The sequence below is a fragment of the Rhinolophus hipposideros genome (genome assembly GCF_964194185.1).
Source record: "Rhinolophus hipposideros genome assembly, chromosome: X".
Taxonomy (NCBI): domain Eukaryota; kingdom Metazoa; phylum Chordata; class Mammalia; order Chiroptera; family Rhinolophidae; genus Rhinolophus; species Rhinolophus hipposideros.
This window is the reverse complement of record NC_138046.1, coordinates 104,158,632-104,175,869: the sequence shown is the minus strand read 5'-3', so window position 1 is coordinate 104,175,869 and position 17,238 is coordinate 104,158,632. Positions and strand designations below refer to the sequence as shown.

General features: G+C 37.6%; 1 protein-coding gene across 1 annotated transcript in view; it reads left to right on the top strand.

Moving 5' to 3' along the window:
- GK (glycerol kinase) overlaps nt 1–17,238 on the top strand; it is a 61,004-nt gene that overhangs the window by 32,153 nt on the left and 11,613 nt on the right. The window contains exons 7-14 of the mRNA XM_081043055.1: nt 648–785; nt 2,697–2,806; nt 3,269–3,335; nt 4,415–4,432; nt 6,149–6,184; nt 6,584–6,651; nt 11,342–11,384; nt 11,848–11,928. Of these exons, the coding sequence (XP_080899181.1) occupies nt 648–785; nt 2,697–2,806; nt 3,269–3,335; nt 4,415–4,432; nt 6,149–6,184; nt 6,584–6,651; nt 11,342–11,384; nt 11,848–11,928 (561 nt within the window). The remainder of the gene's footprint in view (nt 1–647; nt 786–2,696; nt 2,807–3,268; nt 3,336–4,414; nt 4,433–6,148; nt 6,185–6,583; nt 6,652–11,341; nt 11,385–11,847; nt 11,929–17,238) is intronic.

Below are 17,238 nucleotides of genomic sequence, written 5' to 3'. Positions count from 1 at the left end.
CCTTTGTTTAATGTATTCGCTGAATTTAGGCAGCAGCTACTTTCTTACACAGAGCAACTCTGTGTTGCTTTAATCTCGCGTGTCTTTGAGCTCTACTTTATTCCCCATTAATTTTATATTGTTATTTGAATATGAACGTGTGTAAATATTAATATATACATATAATTTATAATATAGGTTTTTACACATAAATATAATGTTAAATCTTATGCATATATGTTTTAAAACTTAACATTTTCTGGTTATGGTCATTCATTTATGATCTGATATACTCTCTGATTGTCAATAGTTTATCACTTTCATGGCATATGAAATAAAAAGCAGAGTTCTGGACTAGGTTAATACTAACTCATCACAAGAGTTAACATCTACTTTTCACTATCTAGATTATAGGGCGTTGGGATCATTTAATTTTCTCTGCCTTGCTACGTGGATGCTCTTTGAACTGCAAACATACCACTCTGATCTTTGTTCATGATCATGCTTTCCTGTGCCATGAGATAGGAAAAGCAATTTTGTCCCTAATACCGTGGGATTGCCTTTAGGGTCATTGAATATTTTGTGATTTGTTGAGTCTTTTGGTTTGGTGTTTTGTTTATTTTGAACTGTTATGAATTTAATTTGCTGGCTGAATTTCCTGTTTTTAGTCCAAGACAGGCCTTCCACTTAGCACTTACTTCAGTGCGGTGAAACTCCGTTGGCTCCTTGACAATGTGGAAAAAGTTCAAAAGGCTGTTAGAGAAGATAGAGCTCTTTTTGGGACCATTGATTCGTGGCTTATTTGGGTATGTTTAAATAGAATATGTGTATGGAGAAATTTTTTTAGACTGCCTTGCCTGCTATCTGTGTTCTAATAAGAGTTCAAACTTTTTGGTTGGTGGCATTCAGAAAAGCCACTCAAGGAATAGAACATTTCAGCCTCCATTTAAGAGGCATTTTTGTCTGTTTCCTCTATTTTTCTTGGCTCATTTTAGTAAAAATGGAGGATGATTACAAACCGTATCTCATATCTATTATCTTTAGAATATTGGTAATTAGTAATTGGTAATTTAGGTGGCCTTTCTCTCTTGCCTATCATATAATTTCCCACTAGCCATTTCTTAGAAGAAATAACTATTTAACATCTAGGCCACTTTTATCATTCACTTTCAACATTACACAGCTGTTATTTAATTAAGCCACAAGATGGAAAATCATAGTGGAAATTTCTGATGTACAATCTTTTTGCCTAAGCTGAACATGGATAAGTAGAAGTTAACATTTCAAAGATTTCCCAGATGTATCTTAGAAGTACATGTTTTCCCTTTCTCTCTCTCTCTCTCTCTCTCTCTCTCTCTCTCTCTCTCTCTCTCGCTGTTATTTTTATTATGGGCATTTTCAAATATACCCAAAAGCAGGGGGAATAGTGTAATGAACCTACAACAGTGAGCCAACAACTATGGCCAATCTTGTTTCAACTATACTTACATACTCTTTCTCCCCACAGATAATTGTAAAGCAAATCCCAGACATATAATTTTATTTGTAAATACTTCAGTATTTTGTCAACATTTAGGAAGCTTCAAGGGAATATTGTCCATATTCTTATTAGCCAGATGTACACAGCAGGTCTTAAGAACCGCTATCTGGGAAGCACACCTTGTGTGGACACACATTCTCCCTCTCCCTCTCCCTTTCCCCCTCTCTCTGTCTCTCTGTCTCTGTCTCTCTCTCTCTCTCTCTCTCTCAGCCCAGGGCGGGCTGTGCTTTGTGCTCATGGTCAGTAGTTTTCACACGTGTCAGTCACAGTTGAAATAGTTCTGACAATTGCCTGGAACTAGAGTCGGGCAGGATGTGGGAACTGGGAGCTGCAGGAGACTCAATGAAGCACATTTGACTGGGCCTCACACATGATGTTTTTTCTGCATTTTTGTTCCTTTCTTACCTCATTGCTTCCACATAAAAGAAAGCAGCAGTGCTTCTAGTTCTGGTCTGAGGGTGTTAACATTAGAGAGTTTAAAACTTGGCTTTCAAGATAAATGCTTGGGTCAGTGCAGGCACATCCCAGTGAGAATTGTTATTCCAAAACAAACCCAAAAAGAAACAACGGCAGTACAAACAGGATTCAGTAAGATCCTGAAGAGGCAGACATTTCAAATGTTCTTCACTTTGCCAAATTTAGTAAGACTCTGCATTTTCCAAAGATAAGAGGATGAAAACAAAACTGATTTTTTTTGGTTGTTGTTTTAAGTATCAATTAACTAGAAGTGTACTGTCTAATATGGTAGCCATTTAGCCACATTTAGCTATTTGGCTGTTGAAATATGGCTGGTCTGAATTGAGGAATGCTGTGAGTGTAAAATTCATACTGTATTTCAAAGAGTTAGTACTCAAAAAAAAAAAGGTAAAATGTCTCAGTAATAGTTTTTATATTGCAAGGATATTTAGATATATTGAGTTAAATAAAATATATAGTATTATTAAAATTAATTTCACCTTCTTTATCCTTTTTAAATGTAGCTCTTAGAAAAATTTTAAATTACAAATGTAGCTCACATTATATTTCTATTGAACGCTGCTGAAAACTAGAAAATTAAGTAATTGAAATGTCCTATTCTCCTGCTTTATGTGCTCTGCTGCTCATTATATCCCTGAACAAAATGTAAATTAAATTGCAAATAAGTACAAATTGAACGCGTCCTTTTTATTCTGTCTAGAGTTTGACAGGAGGAGCCAATGGAGGTGTCCACTGTACAGATGTAACAAATGCGAGCAGGACAATGCTTTTCAACATTCATTCTTTGGAATGGGATAAAGACCTCTGCAAGTGAGTTATATTTTCCCCTAAGAATAGTTTTCCAAGTACGTTACCTATTTATAACCTAAATCTTATTCTTTTAAGATGTCAGTGGAGCACCAAACTTTAATTGCTGGTATTTCAACTATAATACACAAGTCTGTTGTGTGTTCTCTTAAGAGAGACTATGTTGCATATACAGTAAATATGCCAAATTAATTGCCTTGATTATTCTCTGAGGGAGATTAGGTTCCTTTAGAAAAAGCACTTTGGTTTCTATGTACTTTCCATTTTGTATTGATTTGCTTGTATAAAATTAGAATGTTAAATATCCAGTCATACAACTATGTTGTGCTGGCTTATTTATTTGTTACTATTTAATTCTATACTCACATCCATCCATTTACTGTTGTTACTTACATTTTTAATGCATATAAATGTTTTCCAGATATTTACTCAAAATAGTAACAAATACCCAATCTTATTTTTCAGATTTTTTGGTATTCCAAAGAAAATTCTTCCAAATGTCCGGAGTTCTTCTGAGATCTATGGCCTAATGGTAAAAAAATAAAAAAAAAATTTTCATTAAGAAATTTTTACTATTCAAGAGTTTAAAAGTCAGTTGTGTTACATTTGATAGTTTGAGAGTTGTGACTTTTCTGTGAATGTTGGTAGTGTGTAAAATAAGAATTTAGTATTGTTTAGATTTATAACTTAAAAATCTTAGAGTTCTTCTTACCAATGATTTTGATTTTACATTTTATAAATTTTAGTTGGCTTTTCTCCGAGTATTATACTTTTGAAGTATTGCTGGGATAATCTAACTATATAGAGCATGGCATGGGAATGTTTGAACCAGTTTATTCTTTTAATACAAATAATTGTTTAGTAGTTTTGGTGTCTGCCTTTAATTATAAGAGGTTCTCTTCACATTTTAGTGGTGTTCTTTTTCCTGTTGAATCTCTTTTAATGGCCAAACCATGTTTTATATTAGATTCTTTGTCAGCCTGAGCAAAACTTTAGCAAAGAAACTGAAAGCAAACAGTCTTTCTGATTTGTGAATGCTAATTAAACTGGCTTCCATAATGGCCATTTTTACTGTTGCTTTCATTGAAACTCAGAGAAAAAGTGGTCTCAGAAAAAAATATGCTTAACATCATTGAGTATCCCTGATTACACATCAGAGATAAATAGCTTTAGGAGGATTTGAACTGGTGTTTGATCACAAAAATCTGGAATTTATGATTAATACTTAATGCATCTAAGGTAAATTGCAAAGAAATATTTAGACATTTCATGGCAAATATTAGGAACTCTACTTAATAGAGTTAGTACTAATAGAGTTGAACACTAAGTGCTCTGGATAAAGCTTGAGCAAAAATTCTTAAATGTTTCATTCATAATAAAGCCTTTTAAGGCAACATGGAATTTTTAAAGGGATGGTCTCTGCTTATCTACAGTAAATGGGCTTTGATGATTTCATAGCTGTCTACAAACGGAATTGGGTCAGAGGAAAAAAATCTGTTCTTGAGAAACTGTTTCAGAGGATGGTTGAAAAAAACATTTAACTGGCCTAGTTTTCTCTTGCATTTAAAATATTATGCTTCTGTCCCCCTTTTTCCCCCTTGCTGACTATAGAAAATCTCTCATAGCCTGGTGAGTAGGTTGCCCACCAATTATGCTACCCATTCATTTGGAAAAGATACAGTGCATTTCCATTTAGTTTTAATTAAATAAGCAGAAGTCCATTTACCAAACAGAATCTGTCTAGCATCTCTATGACCCTTCAAATTATTATAAAGCTCTAGTCAAGCTTTAGGGTGTTTTTTTTTTTTTAAAACTTGGTCTTATTTGTTTTTAAGTGTTCCATAAGACTGAGAATGATGTTTCAAAATAAAAGACTATAAGGTAGTTTCCTGGCATGAGAAATTCTGGTGTCCCCATTGCAAAGTACAGTTGCGATGTGTTTTCGGCTTTAGCATAATAGGGGAATTCGATGTAGTTTTTACATATCCTAAAAGTCTGTCTTGACCTTCCTTTCAGACTAGTTAGTTGGAAATGCACTGTCACTTTTTCTGCATGCTTCACCAGAGCATGTTCCCAAGAATCCTCCAGAGATCCATCCCTGTGAAGAAAGAGAAGCGCTTTCCATGCCGGACTGCACATAGTAGATCCTGCTGGTAGTTTGATAATAACATAAATAGTATAAGCAAAGACTTCATTAGTATTTAAATATATTAAGAGACACAGCCTCTAGGTTTCCTACTGTTTCATTTTCAGCCCTTTATGAAATTTACCCTCACATCATATCCAGGTTCAGGTTTTCTAAGAATATATACAGTAAATTAAAATAGCAGGTCTTGAATTAACGAGAAAGCATGAAAGAAATAAAATAACACCTGCTATCTGAGGGTGTTCTCTATTTTGTCAAGGGTTTCCACATATATGCTATTATTTCCTATCATCAGCGCTATACGAGGTGGCCTCTATTCTTACCCTCACTCTAACAGCTAGGGAGCCACACGCTCCCAGAGGCCAGGAGACTGGTCCACAAATGGCAGACTGAGGGGTGAGTCCAAAGCTTTTGTTGGGTGCTCTTCCTAGTACATCACAACTACTTCAGGGATCATATTCCTTTCCCCCAATTCCTTAATCCCAGGACAAATTGATTGGTGTTAGTGTATGTTTCTTGGGGGGAAAAATAATTTGGTAAAGTACACAGTTAGCTACTTAAATCTTATTTTTCTTCCTGGAATGCTGGCTATACTTGATCAAAATAAAAACCACTATTCATGACATAAATGAATTCTTGCTTATCTAAACTTGATGATGTTGGCTATGAACAATTAGTACCCAATACCTGAACACTGTTGTATTTCTTACCTAAGAGCAATTTGAGTAGGAAGAATAGATAGTAAAATAAGTTCAATGCTGGTTTGATAGCTATTTTTATATATTCATTTTAAAGAATGTGTTAGTCTTTTCTTAGTAGTGGCAGTAATAGCAAAGAGCTAATGGACTTCAGCATTTATGTAGCCGAGGCCCCATTTTGTAAAGAAATCAATCGAGGCATAGAGAAGTTTCAGGGGCCTGCACAGTTGGCTTAACACTAACCAGGAGTATAGCCCACTTCTCCTGATTCTCAGTCCAATGTTTCATGTCCATTTTCCAATGCCATGTCTCTTGTCATTGTAGGAATACTTCTAATATCTGTCTCTGAACCACTCATGTAGTTGAAATTGAAACACTTGCTTTGTCTTGTCTACCCCACATGCTCTGGCATGTCACTGTTCGTGTTCATTCCTGTCGCAGTTTTGTTAGTACAGCCAATAGTTCGTGATTATTCATAATCCTTTTTTACATTTTTATTAGAAAGCTGGGGCCTTGGAAGGTGTGCCAATATCTGGGGTAAGTTTCATCACCAAACATCTCCCTGCTTCTTTCATACCCCCACTCCTTCCATGTTACGGCTTTCTTCCCATATCTTCATCGATCTGCCCCTTCCTAAAGTGTGGAAAACTATTAATAGTAAGAACAGCAAAATCAGGTAATTCTTATTCTTATATGACACTATGTGAGCCATTGAGAATCTTGAATAAATGAACTCTTAACTCTCCCTTCCCATACCTATTACCTCATAGGGGTATTAACAAATGGGAAAATGGCCAAATGGAGGCAATACAAAAAACATAAATCAATTCATTCCTTGATAAATAAAAAAGGAAAAATAAACCTTAGGGCTCTTCTAAAAAGAAAGTTAATAATTTTGTCTTAGTCAGTGTTCTTTATTACCATTTATACTTCCAGTGTTTGGGGGACCAGTCTGCTGCATTGGTGGGACAAATGTGCTTCCGGGATGGACAAGCCAAAAACACGTGAGTTTAAGAAACAGACCTAAAATCCAATGGTGTTTTGTTTGTTTGTTTTTCCCTTTGGTGCTTTGAATGAGGAAACGCTTTTGAAGTTCTTATGGGCTGAAAAGCAATAGCTTAAGAGTTCCAATAGGAATATATGTTTTCTGCCGGGTTTTTTTTTTTATCTCCTTCAAATAAAATATATTAGGCCATATGTAAGCATATCAGTGAGGCTTGTGAAGACCTTAATTTATAAAATTCAATACCTTTTCCATCCAGAAACTACATTTTGATTTTTAAAGTATTCCTGCCTTTTGGAGGGAGGTTGGTGGGGAACTGGGGTGGGGCTGAGCAGAGGGAGGAAGAGCCACAATTTCAAGTACAATTTTCAATATATTATTCCTGCCCTAGATTTTCTCAGTATAACTAGAAAGTCATATTTTTGTAGGATTTTCAATGCTATTCTCCTGGCTGTGCTTTCTCCTGTTATCTGGAGTGTTTCCTTTGACAATAAACAAAAGGAACGATGGAAGTGGAGATTTGGTGCATTTTTCTCCTAATCTGATATCATTAGTACTCACACAAGCACAGTCTGTAACAAGCCCCATATCTAAGAGTAATAAGATTACTCCTACTTCAGGATGAGAAAACAGATGTTCAGAGAGGTTAGGCTAGTAAGTGAGAGAAGCAATTTTGCACCCGGTGCATCTGATTTAGCTTAGTGTGGAGGCCCTTAACCACTACATTTTACTGTCCCCTGTGTGGTAAAGCTTTCCATACACCTGACAGGAAACTATCTACATCTGGTTTTTCTTTCCTTGAGGATTTCCTACGTCTCTCACCGATGTTTAACCTCAGTGATCAAGTTCTTCTTTTGTGAATAATGGAATGTCTAAAGTTTTAGATGAAATGTCCTTGTAGTCCAGCAGGGTCAGTAGTCCTCACGTGAGAGCGTAAGGGTTTGGGGAAGGAAGGGAAACAATAAAAATTCTTTGCAGGTCGTGGTATCCTGAGGTTACCATTAAGAGAGCTTGAGTCAGCATGGGTCTGGAAACATTCTTTGATTTCTGGGTTTCAGGCAGCTAAATCAGGAGTCAAGAGAAATGACAGAAAACTGGGCTATCCCCCCTCCCTTTCTTTCCTCCTTGGTGGGCACACTAATGCTAGTAAGTTAGGTGCTATCTCTATTTGTCAAGAACTTAACACCATACCCAATAAAACTGCCTGATTTTCCTTTTTCTACTCTCCTCCTCCTTAAGCATTATCAGCCATGTCCTGAAATGACAAATTTAAGTAAGGGAGGGCTTCTAACCACTGCAGGTTGGAGGAGGAAAATAGCAGATTACAAGATTTCGGGCTCGTTTCTCTTCCTGGGGGGCAAGAACACAAATACGCAGTTAATCATATTATAAATCAGAACTTCTGTGCCATAAGAAACTTTGAAGTACGGCTGTTGGGTTTCAAAGGGAGGGGAGAAAAATCACAAAAGATTATGTTAGTACCAAGATTTTAATTGTAGAAAACAAGGCCAGGATCATGTTATGAAGCCCTAAATTTCAGACTGAGGAGTATTTTTCTTGATAGGCAATGGGATGTTTGTGAGCTGGTGTTCAGAGGTGACTGGAGCTGTTCATTAATAATATGGCAGTCTTAGGTCAAGTCAAAATGAGGAGAGACTAGAGGCAAAGAGGCCGCCGAGGAAGCGATTACAGTGTACTCATAACGAGGGCAAGGACTAAGAAAGATGGGGACAGCGAGGAAGGCTGTGGGTGGATGACCACGGCACTGGAGAGGGACAAGAGACAGGAAGTGGCTATGGAATCTAGTCACTTGGCCCAGTGGTTAGTTAGGCTTAGCCAAAGTAAGGAACCGGTCGGAGTTGGAGAATTTCTGTTTTGGAAATGTTTGTGGTACTGGTAGGCTATATATTGCACACATTTGGAAATGTGGAATGAGTTTAGTATAAGAGAATTTTAATTTCCCCTATTTCGAGGTGAATTTTTGAAGCAATAGGAAAAGATAAAATTACCAAGAAAAAAACCATACAGGTAGAGGAGATATTTAGAAATAGAGACACAGCGATGGGGAATTCAGAAAAATAGAATGCAGTTATTGTATCTACATCATTAATGTGGAAATCCAGGGTATAGATAATTAAGAGGGAGGCTTGGTCAGCAGTGCAAAATACTACAGAAAGGTCATAGAGGTTGAGATTGAGAACAGACCATTGTATATAGAAATTAGGTCTTCAGTGGTGACCTCCAAGAATGAAGCTTCAGTAGAGCACTCAAGATGGAAGCCAGGTTGCAATATGTCAAATGGGTGTAGTGGGTAGGTAAAAAAATAGAGACAGCAAGATAGTACTTTGCAAAAATGCGACCATCCAGGAATGCTGAGAGAAGTAGGTAGTTTCTTAGGGAAATAGGACCATGCCAAGTTTGGAGAATTTTGTTTTTGTTTTTAGTCACAGCAAGACCACAGAATGATTCTTTGGCATCTGGTACAGAACAGATGGAAGTTGTAAAATAAATGGGATTTAAGTGATGGGCTAAGTCCTAAGAGGTTGGAAAGCTTGGGACAGAGAATTCAATTAATCTCTCCAAACCTCAGCAGGGAGAAAATGACAGCTCAGAATTCAGTGGAAAGCCCATTTCTGTTTCTGGGTGGAGGAACAGATTATGGGTGATTCTAATTTTTCTGTTAGTTTATCTGTATTTTGTAATTTTTCTAGAATGAGTATGGAGTTTTTGAACATTACATTTCGCTTTTAAGAAAGAGAACCTAAGATAGACGTCTCCTTTTCTCGGAATCACTAAGTGTAATAAAGGAGGCCTTTTACCTCCTTCACGACTTCACCTTGGGTTACTCAGCTTCCCTCTGTGCACCATCTTTGTAGTCAGACATCTTTTGGGGATGTTTGAACACAGGACAATCTTGAGGGAAAATAGATATGTTAGATAACTGGGAAGAAAGTAATAAAACTTAAGAGGAAAATAATTGCCTGTGTACTGTTTTGAAAGCTGCGGCCTCAGTGTAGCAAGGGAGTCTCTTCATACATTGCTAATGCTCATTAATTACTTATTAAGTATACTAACTAAAGGATTCACTTTTAGTAAGTGCCTTGAGCCTTTGCGTCAATTTTGTGCTTTAAGACTTGTGCACCACTGTTAAGTACACAGAGCGTCTACGTGGATGCTCAATTGGTACAGCTTTCTCTTTTAAAAAGCATGAAGCAGATCATTAACTTGCAGTTTTATGAATATTAGAGGGGAATGACGTAAAATAATACAACTTTTTCAGTATTAGGGAAGTAAAAAGTTATAGTGATTTATGTGTTTTACTTTGTAAAAATGTATTATTACCTGTACCTCATGTTATTTGACTGGTATCTTCTAAAACTTAGATATTCATTAATCCCATGTTCCTTGAATGTGTCAGCTGTTCATCAAGCAGGCCGAGAATATATCTGGGTGAGAAGAGATAGAATGTCTTGTGCTAATTCTTATTCAGAGCAATGGTGCCTGAAAACACATTTATCGGGGGGAAAATTGCCCTTGGTTTCTGTTTGCTCCACAAGACAAAAAGGCAGCTGATGGCGTCTGTTGACTTATGGCTCGACTTGTAGAAGCTTCTGCAGAGGTCCTTCTGCCACCCCTAGATTGAGAGCACTCCCTTCTCTCACCTACCAGGATGTCACAGAGCATAGCATCAGGGCCGGTGGGGGGAAGGAATCCTGAGCTCGGGCAGGACAGCTTGTGGAAAGCCAAGCTGTGACAGTCCCAGCCACCTCAAGGGTGACAGTCCCAGCCAACTGAGTTGAAAACTGTTTCCCTATGACCCTTACTGGTATCAGTTTGGGCTGCTTATCTGTCTGGCACAAGTCAAATCCACTCACTCATGTTCACATGCCAGACTTGCAGAATCCAAAGCTTATGCTGATATAACTACCACAAAACAAATGCAGTGCTTCCATGGCAGCCATGTTATATTCTGACCCCCACTACTCTCCTGCCACTGTTAGAATGCCTAATTCTGCCAGGAGAATGGGAAAGCTAGGCCTTAAATAGCCTTTCCCTCTATGTCACTCCTGTCCCTCCCGCCCAGCTGCACTTTCCTGCACTCTGGACCTGGCCTCCTCTTTGTGCCAGAAGATAGCAGTGTTTCTGTTTATGACTATACTAATGATAGAATTAAGCTGGCCAGCTCCATTAGTGAATGGCTCTTAGTCACAATGCTTCGCTCCACATGAATTGGTAGCAACATACCTGTGACCGAATGTAGAATTTGTTGTAATTCAGTGGTATTTTATAAACAGCCCTGGGCAATGACTCATGGAGGACTGTGTACTGTACCTGCATTTTCCCATTAAGATGCACTAAGCAAGGGGTGACCAGTTAGCTTAGTTGGTTGGAGCATGGTGCTGATAGCACCAGGGTTGCTGGTTCGATCCCCACAGGGGCCAATTGTGAGCTGCGCCCTCCTTTAAAAAAAAAAAAAAAGATGCGCTAAGCATATTTTCTTCTAGACTGATCTTTAAAACATGATTCTACAGAGTATGTGATGTTTGTCAGCTTTTGGAACTTTATCTAAAACTTTAATATAATTACTTTTACTGTACTAAGTTAAGTTTCAGTTTAAATAATTTGGATTATTAATGTTTCAGCACTTAATTTTAATAAAATGGACACTTTCATTCTTCCCTCACCTATAGGTACGGAACAGGATGCTTCTTACTGTGTAATACAGGCCCTAAGGTTGGTTTCTCAAATTAAAAGATTGATGAAAGCCTTCTTTAACTTCATGTAAATAATGCTTGAGCATAATTTGCTATTTAGTTACTTTTGAGCCTGCAGATTTTATTTACTCTTTATTAGGGTTTAATGAAGGGCGCAATAAAAATGATGAAAATCACTAAATTTGAATGGTTCTGGTAAGAACCATGCTAAGTTCTTTGAATTTTATGTGTGTTTCTAATTGTGTTGGTGAGATATGTTCACTAGGACCGTGTCAGATTCTTAATGCAAATCTAATTTTGAACAAGGGATAGACTTTTTCTACTGTTTAAGTGCATTGTTCTTAATACTGGTAATTTTGACTAAGATTTATTTTTCAAATTGTTGTGTTTATTGAATTGTTTTGTACCTGTGTTATTTTAGCTTTAAAAAATATGCTATCTTTTTATTTTCCTGACTACTGAAATCTTTCTTTCTCCTCTAGTGTGTGTTTTCTGATCATGGCCTTCTGACCACCGTGGCTTACAAACTCGGCAGAGACAAACCGGTATATTATGCATTGGAAGTAAGTACTTTTCAATCAATATGGATAATATGTCAAACATTTTAAACTAATGAAATTCACAGTGTTTTCTACAACTTTTTCTGGTAAATTTTAATACGTAGAACTGAAAAAACTTGGTTTTCTTCTAGACATTTGGTTGAGTGGAAGGAACCTGGGATGGGAGACCTTAAGTATATCACTCCTCAGTTCTTTTACCAATTAATTGTGGGACCTTAACCACTTTGCAATTACTTAGCTGCTTTGAATGTAAGATTTTCTATTTCTAAAATTTAAGAAGGCATTGATTTGCTCTCTAATATTTCTTTCAGATTGAAAATTCTGTTTTTGTAACCACAGTGCCCCAGTGTTCCAAAGAGAACTATTGGGTGTGAAAAGGCAGAGCACTCGATTCATATGTCTCCCCATAACAATAAAGTTTGTGTCACATTTTGATGTGGGAAAGAAAGTCAGGAGAGATTTATGCCATTTTTCACTAGAAGCATTTATTTCAAGCAATTTTGTAAATTCTAGTAGAAGTATGTCAGCCTAATTCTATAGGGCATGATGAGTTTGTATTAGAAACATTAGAAACTTATTTGTAAAGTCAGTGAAGCAGTACTCTTAGTAAAATCAGATATATTTTTCCCCCCTCCTCTAACTTTGGTTTAAGCTGTTGTTTCTCAGTCTAGTTGTATAGGACACAGCTCCCTGGCCCATGCTGGTATTATGAGCCTTGCGCTCCCCCTGGCTGAGGGGGTCAGTAGTGGGTAGTGGGTAGGCCAGCCGGTCAGCCAGTCACAGCAGCTCACGGCAACTCGGGGAGAGCTGCTGGCCATTCACGCTGGCTGCCGGCCCTCACGCTGGCTGCCGGCCACTCAAGCTGGCCACTGGCCGCTCACAGTGCCAACGTCCAGAGCTGCTCATGGCAGCCCAGCTCCAGGGAGAACCGTTGTTCACAATCTTAGCTGTAGAGGGTGCAGCTCACTGGCCCATGTGGGAATCTAACCGGCGACCTCGGCATTAGGAGCACTGCGCTCTAACCACCTGAGCCACGGGGCCGGCCCAGATATATTTCTTAAAAGCATTTCTTTACAATTAATTGTAAATGGCTCCCTAGTAATGTACAAATAGACAACTGATATGAAAATGTATTGAGGCTTGTTTCCTGGAATATCTAATAATTGGTCACAAGTGTTAGACTTCTGTTTTTAGTTAAAACATTTTATTAGTTTTCATGCCCAGAGCATGAGGAATTTTAGTTTATTTCAGTTTCTTCTTGCCCTGTCTCTAAAATAAGCACTTAAACCTCCCCACAAACCCTTTTTCTCTGGATAATAGGAGCATTTGGGAAATACTTGGTCTGTATATTAAAGATGTCTTAATACTTCTCAGAACTTAAAACACCTTCAAGCCCTCCCTTCTTCTGTTCCCCCGTGAAAAGTGCTTAGTCCAGCACTAGGCATATTGACTATGTGTTACTTATAATATGTAATAATAGTAAGCTGCTCTGTTCCGTGTATTGGAGACTAGTCATTTAGAATTATAGATTCCTTGGACCTGGAAAGGGCATGAGGGATGCATGTTACCTGGTCTTAATTTCCATTCCAATATGGAAAGCCTTCTCTTCTATCCTTTGCCTATAGTGTTCCAACTTCTGTTTGCAAATAGCACCAAAAAACCGCTTCTTATTATCACCTCAACCATCTGGATGTAGGTCTGCTTTCAAAAGCATTCAAATACTAAGAGGCAGCTATCAGTTTTTCTACATCTTCGTACTCTAGGAAAAACTTCCCCAGTGGCCTGATGGCACATGGTTTCTAAATGCTTTTTAGGTCTGGGCTCCCTTCATTACATTCGAATTTGCCAGTGTCTTCCAGAATGGAATAGAATATTCCACATGCAATCTGACCTATACTTGCTAGTGTGATTTGGGCATCTGTGACCATAAACACTGCTTTAGCTACTCTAGCTTCAGAGTTCATTAATTTAGTGTAATAACCCCATTATATCGTTGGCTCCAGGAGCCCGTTAAAATATCTAGCTTGTTTTCCAAATGTATCATTGTTAAGCCAAGATTGCTCCATACTGTATCTGCACAGAAGATCTTTTGTTAATGTAAATTCAGGTCTTTGTTTCTTCCTCTTAAATTTCATAATAGTGATTTCAGCCTATTCTGACACAGTCTGAACTCTTTTTCACTCTTTACTCTGTTACTCTTCCAGTTTTGTCTCCTTTGGAGACTTAATACATATGCTTTATGACTTTTGTTTTAATTCATGTAATTTTTGTTTAGATTCATAAAATTTTAAAGCTGAGAGGGAAAGTAGATTAGATGACAGAGATAACAGGCTTTGCTGCACCCTGCTGTCCCCTTGTTTTGCACACAAATCAGAGAGTAGACAAATGAAATTGGAATTACTTGGCCATGGTACCTTTTGACAGCTGGTAGTAGCCAATCTATCCAGCATGCAAATCTACACTATTGGACTTCAAAGTCTAGATGCCTAGGCTACCGCACCCCACTGTGCTGTCTCCTCCCTTGTAATCTGCATATTCAGGGCTCCAATCTCCCAAGTCCAGTGTTCTTTTCACTGAATCTCACAGCCACGAATGTGCGCGGGTACATACACACACAAATATATTAATAATAGATAGGATTTTTTTTTCTTTTCCATATTTTCTAATTTTTTAATAACAAACATTAATTAAACATTTAAAAAACATTAAACCAAATTTAAAAAAGCAGGGAATAAAACTAGATTGGTAAAACTTTCTCAGTAAATTCATGCTAATTATACTTAGTCACACTGCTTCCTTTTTCTGTAAGTGCTTACGAAGCATATATTTAATACTCATTTCTTTAATTTGACAGATTGTTTGGCTTGACAATCTGAGGCATTAAAATTTTACTTTGTACCCTTTTTAAAAAGTGAAACTATAGTTATCCATCTTAGCTTTTAGTCTTTCATTCTCCCTCTGCTGATTTGGAAGCACCAAAATGTATTTCTAATTTTTTTGGTGTTGTTTTCTTTTGTGGTACCTTAAAATTTTTAAGGTGTTATTTAATTCCATATTTTCCTAAGAGTATTTATAGTTGTTTAGTATTTTCCCCCTCTCCCCCTTTCTTTATAGTTGTTTAGTATTTTTAACCTCCTGGCAAGGATGAGATCCTCTATCTAATGAGATTCCCCCCCCCACTACCACCTCCACCAGTAATCAGGTTATTGCATTTAAAGTTTTCATTTCCCCTTTTTCTTAAACATGCAATAATTAGTACTATTTTCATTTCAGTCAATAGTAAATTATATTTATTGACTTATTTTATCAATTTCTGTGTCCAGTATCATTTCTTTGGTCCCTCACCTTTTGTGTCCCCACCCTTAGTTTTCTCTTGCTGAGGACATCCTCTCATAGTTCTTTTATTAAGAGTCTGGGGTAGTAAGACTGTTCTTTTTAGGTTTGTCTTTATGTTGCCCTCTCTCTGGGGTGGGCGAAAAATCTTAGATTAAAAGTTGGTTTTCTGGGGCGGACGGGTGGCTCAGTTGGTTAGAGTGTGAGCTCTGGGCAACAGGGTTGCCGGTTCGATTCCCACATGGCCCAGTGAGCTGTGCCCTTCACAACTAGTCTGAAGACAACAAGCTGCAGCTGAACTTCCAGAGGGGCGGCCGGATGGCTCAGTTGGTTAGTGGGCAAGCTCTCAACAACAAGGTTGCCGGTTTGACTCCCACATGGGATGGTGGGCTGTGCCCCCTGCAACTAAAGACTGAAAATATCAACTGGACTTGGAGCTGAGCTGCATTCTCCACAACTAAGATAGAAAGGACAACAACTTGACTTGGAGCTGATGGGTCCTGGGAAAAACACACTGTTCCCCAATAAAGTACTGTTCCCCTTCTCCAATAAAATCTTAAAAAAAAAAAAAGTTGTTTTTCCCACATCCCTTCTGGCCATTTTTTATGCTGATGAGATTTCTGCTGCTCCGATCTGTGGGTTTGCTGATAATCTTGTTTATTGTCTAGGTGGTTTGTTTTGTTTATTTGTCTTTGTTTTAAATTTTTATTGGGGAACAGTGTGTTTCTCCAGGGCCCATCAGCTCCAAGTCGTTGTCCTTCAATCTAGTTGTGGAGGGCCTGGTTCAGCTCCAAGTCCAGTTGCTGTTTTCAATCGTAGTTGCAGGGGGCACAGCCCACCATCTCATGCGGGAATTGAACCGGCGACCTTGTTGAGAGCTTGCATTCTAAACAACTGAGTCATCTGGCCGCCCCCCGTCTGGGTGGTTTTAACATTATCTCCTTATCATTGATGTTCTATAGTTTTACTAGGATGTGCCTGGGTTGGGATTTATTCTTACTTACCTTGTTAGGTACTTGGATACAAGTCTGTCTTCAGTTCTGGAAGATTCTCAGCCAATTATCTCTTCAAATATTGCTTCTCTGCCATTACCTCCATCCTCTTCTGGAATTGCTATTGTATGGATATTGGAACCTTTCAACCCATCTGTCTTTTAACTGCCCTTTTATAGTTTTTTATTCTTTTTGTTTCTCTGTGCTGCATTCCTAGTGAGTTTCTCAGTATCTACCTTATGTTTCCAAATTCTCTCTTTAAAACAAAACCTTTGTATCATGAAATACAAGACACATACAGAAAAATGCATAAAATATCAATATACAGGTTAATCAATTATTATAAAGAGAAGACCCATGTAACCTCATCCAGGTCAGGAAACACTATTAACACCTAGGAACCCCCTATGTGCCCCTCCCAACTACAGCCTCCTCCCTCTCCCTAAGGCAACCACTACCCTGACTTTTATTATAAATATAATCACTTCCTTAATTTTCTTCATAGTGCTAACACTTACATGTGCAGCCCTAAACACTAGAGTTTAGTTTTGCATGTTTGCAATACTTGATATATTAAAAATAGAGAGAAAGCAAGAGAGACTAGGTCATACAGTATGTATTCTTTCATCTGGCTTCTTTCAGTCAACATTATATTTGTAAGATTCATTCATGTGGTTAGGTATAGCTATTGTTTTATTCTTTTTCATTACCATATGAAAATACCACTAGCAGTGTACGGGAACTCTAATTTACTCATCATCTCTGTCTATTCGATAGTTGAGCCCATCTATTACATTTTTAATTTCACTCAGTAATTTCATTTCTAGGATTTTTAATTGGTTATTTTTCATATCCACCTGAGTTTGTTTTATTTCTCCTTTCTTTTGATTTTTAACTTCAGGGATTTTTAAAAAATGGAAATCGTACCTTAATTTATCTCTTTGGATATTTTTTTATTTTCTTTTTTTTTAAGAGGGGCGTAACTCAC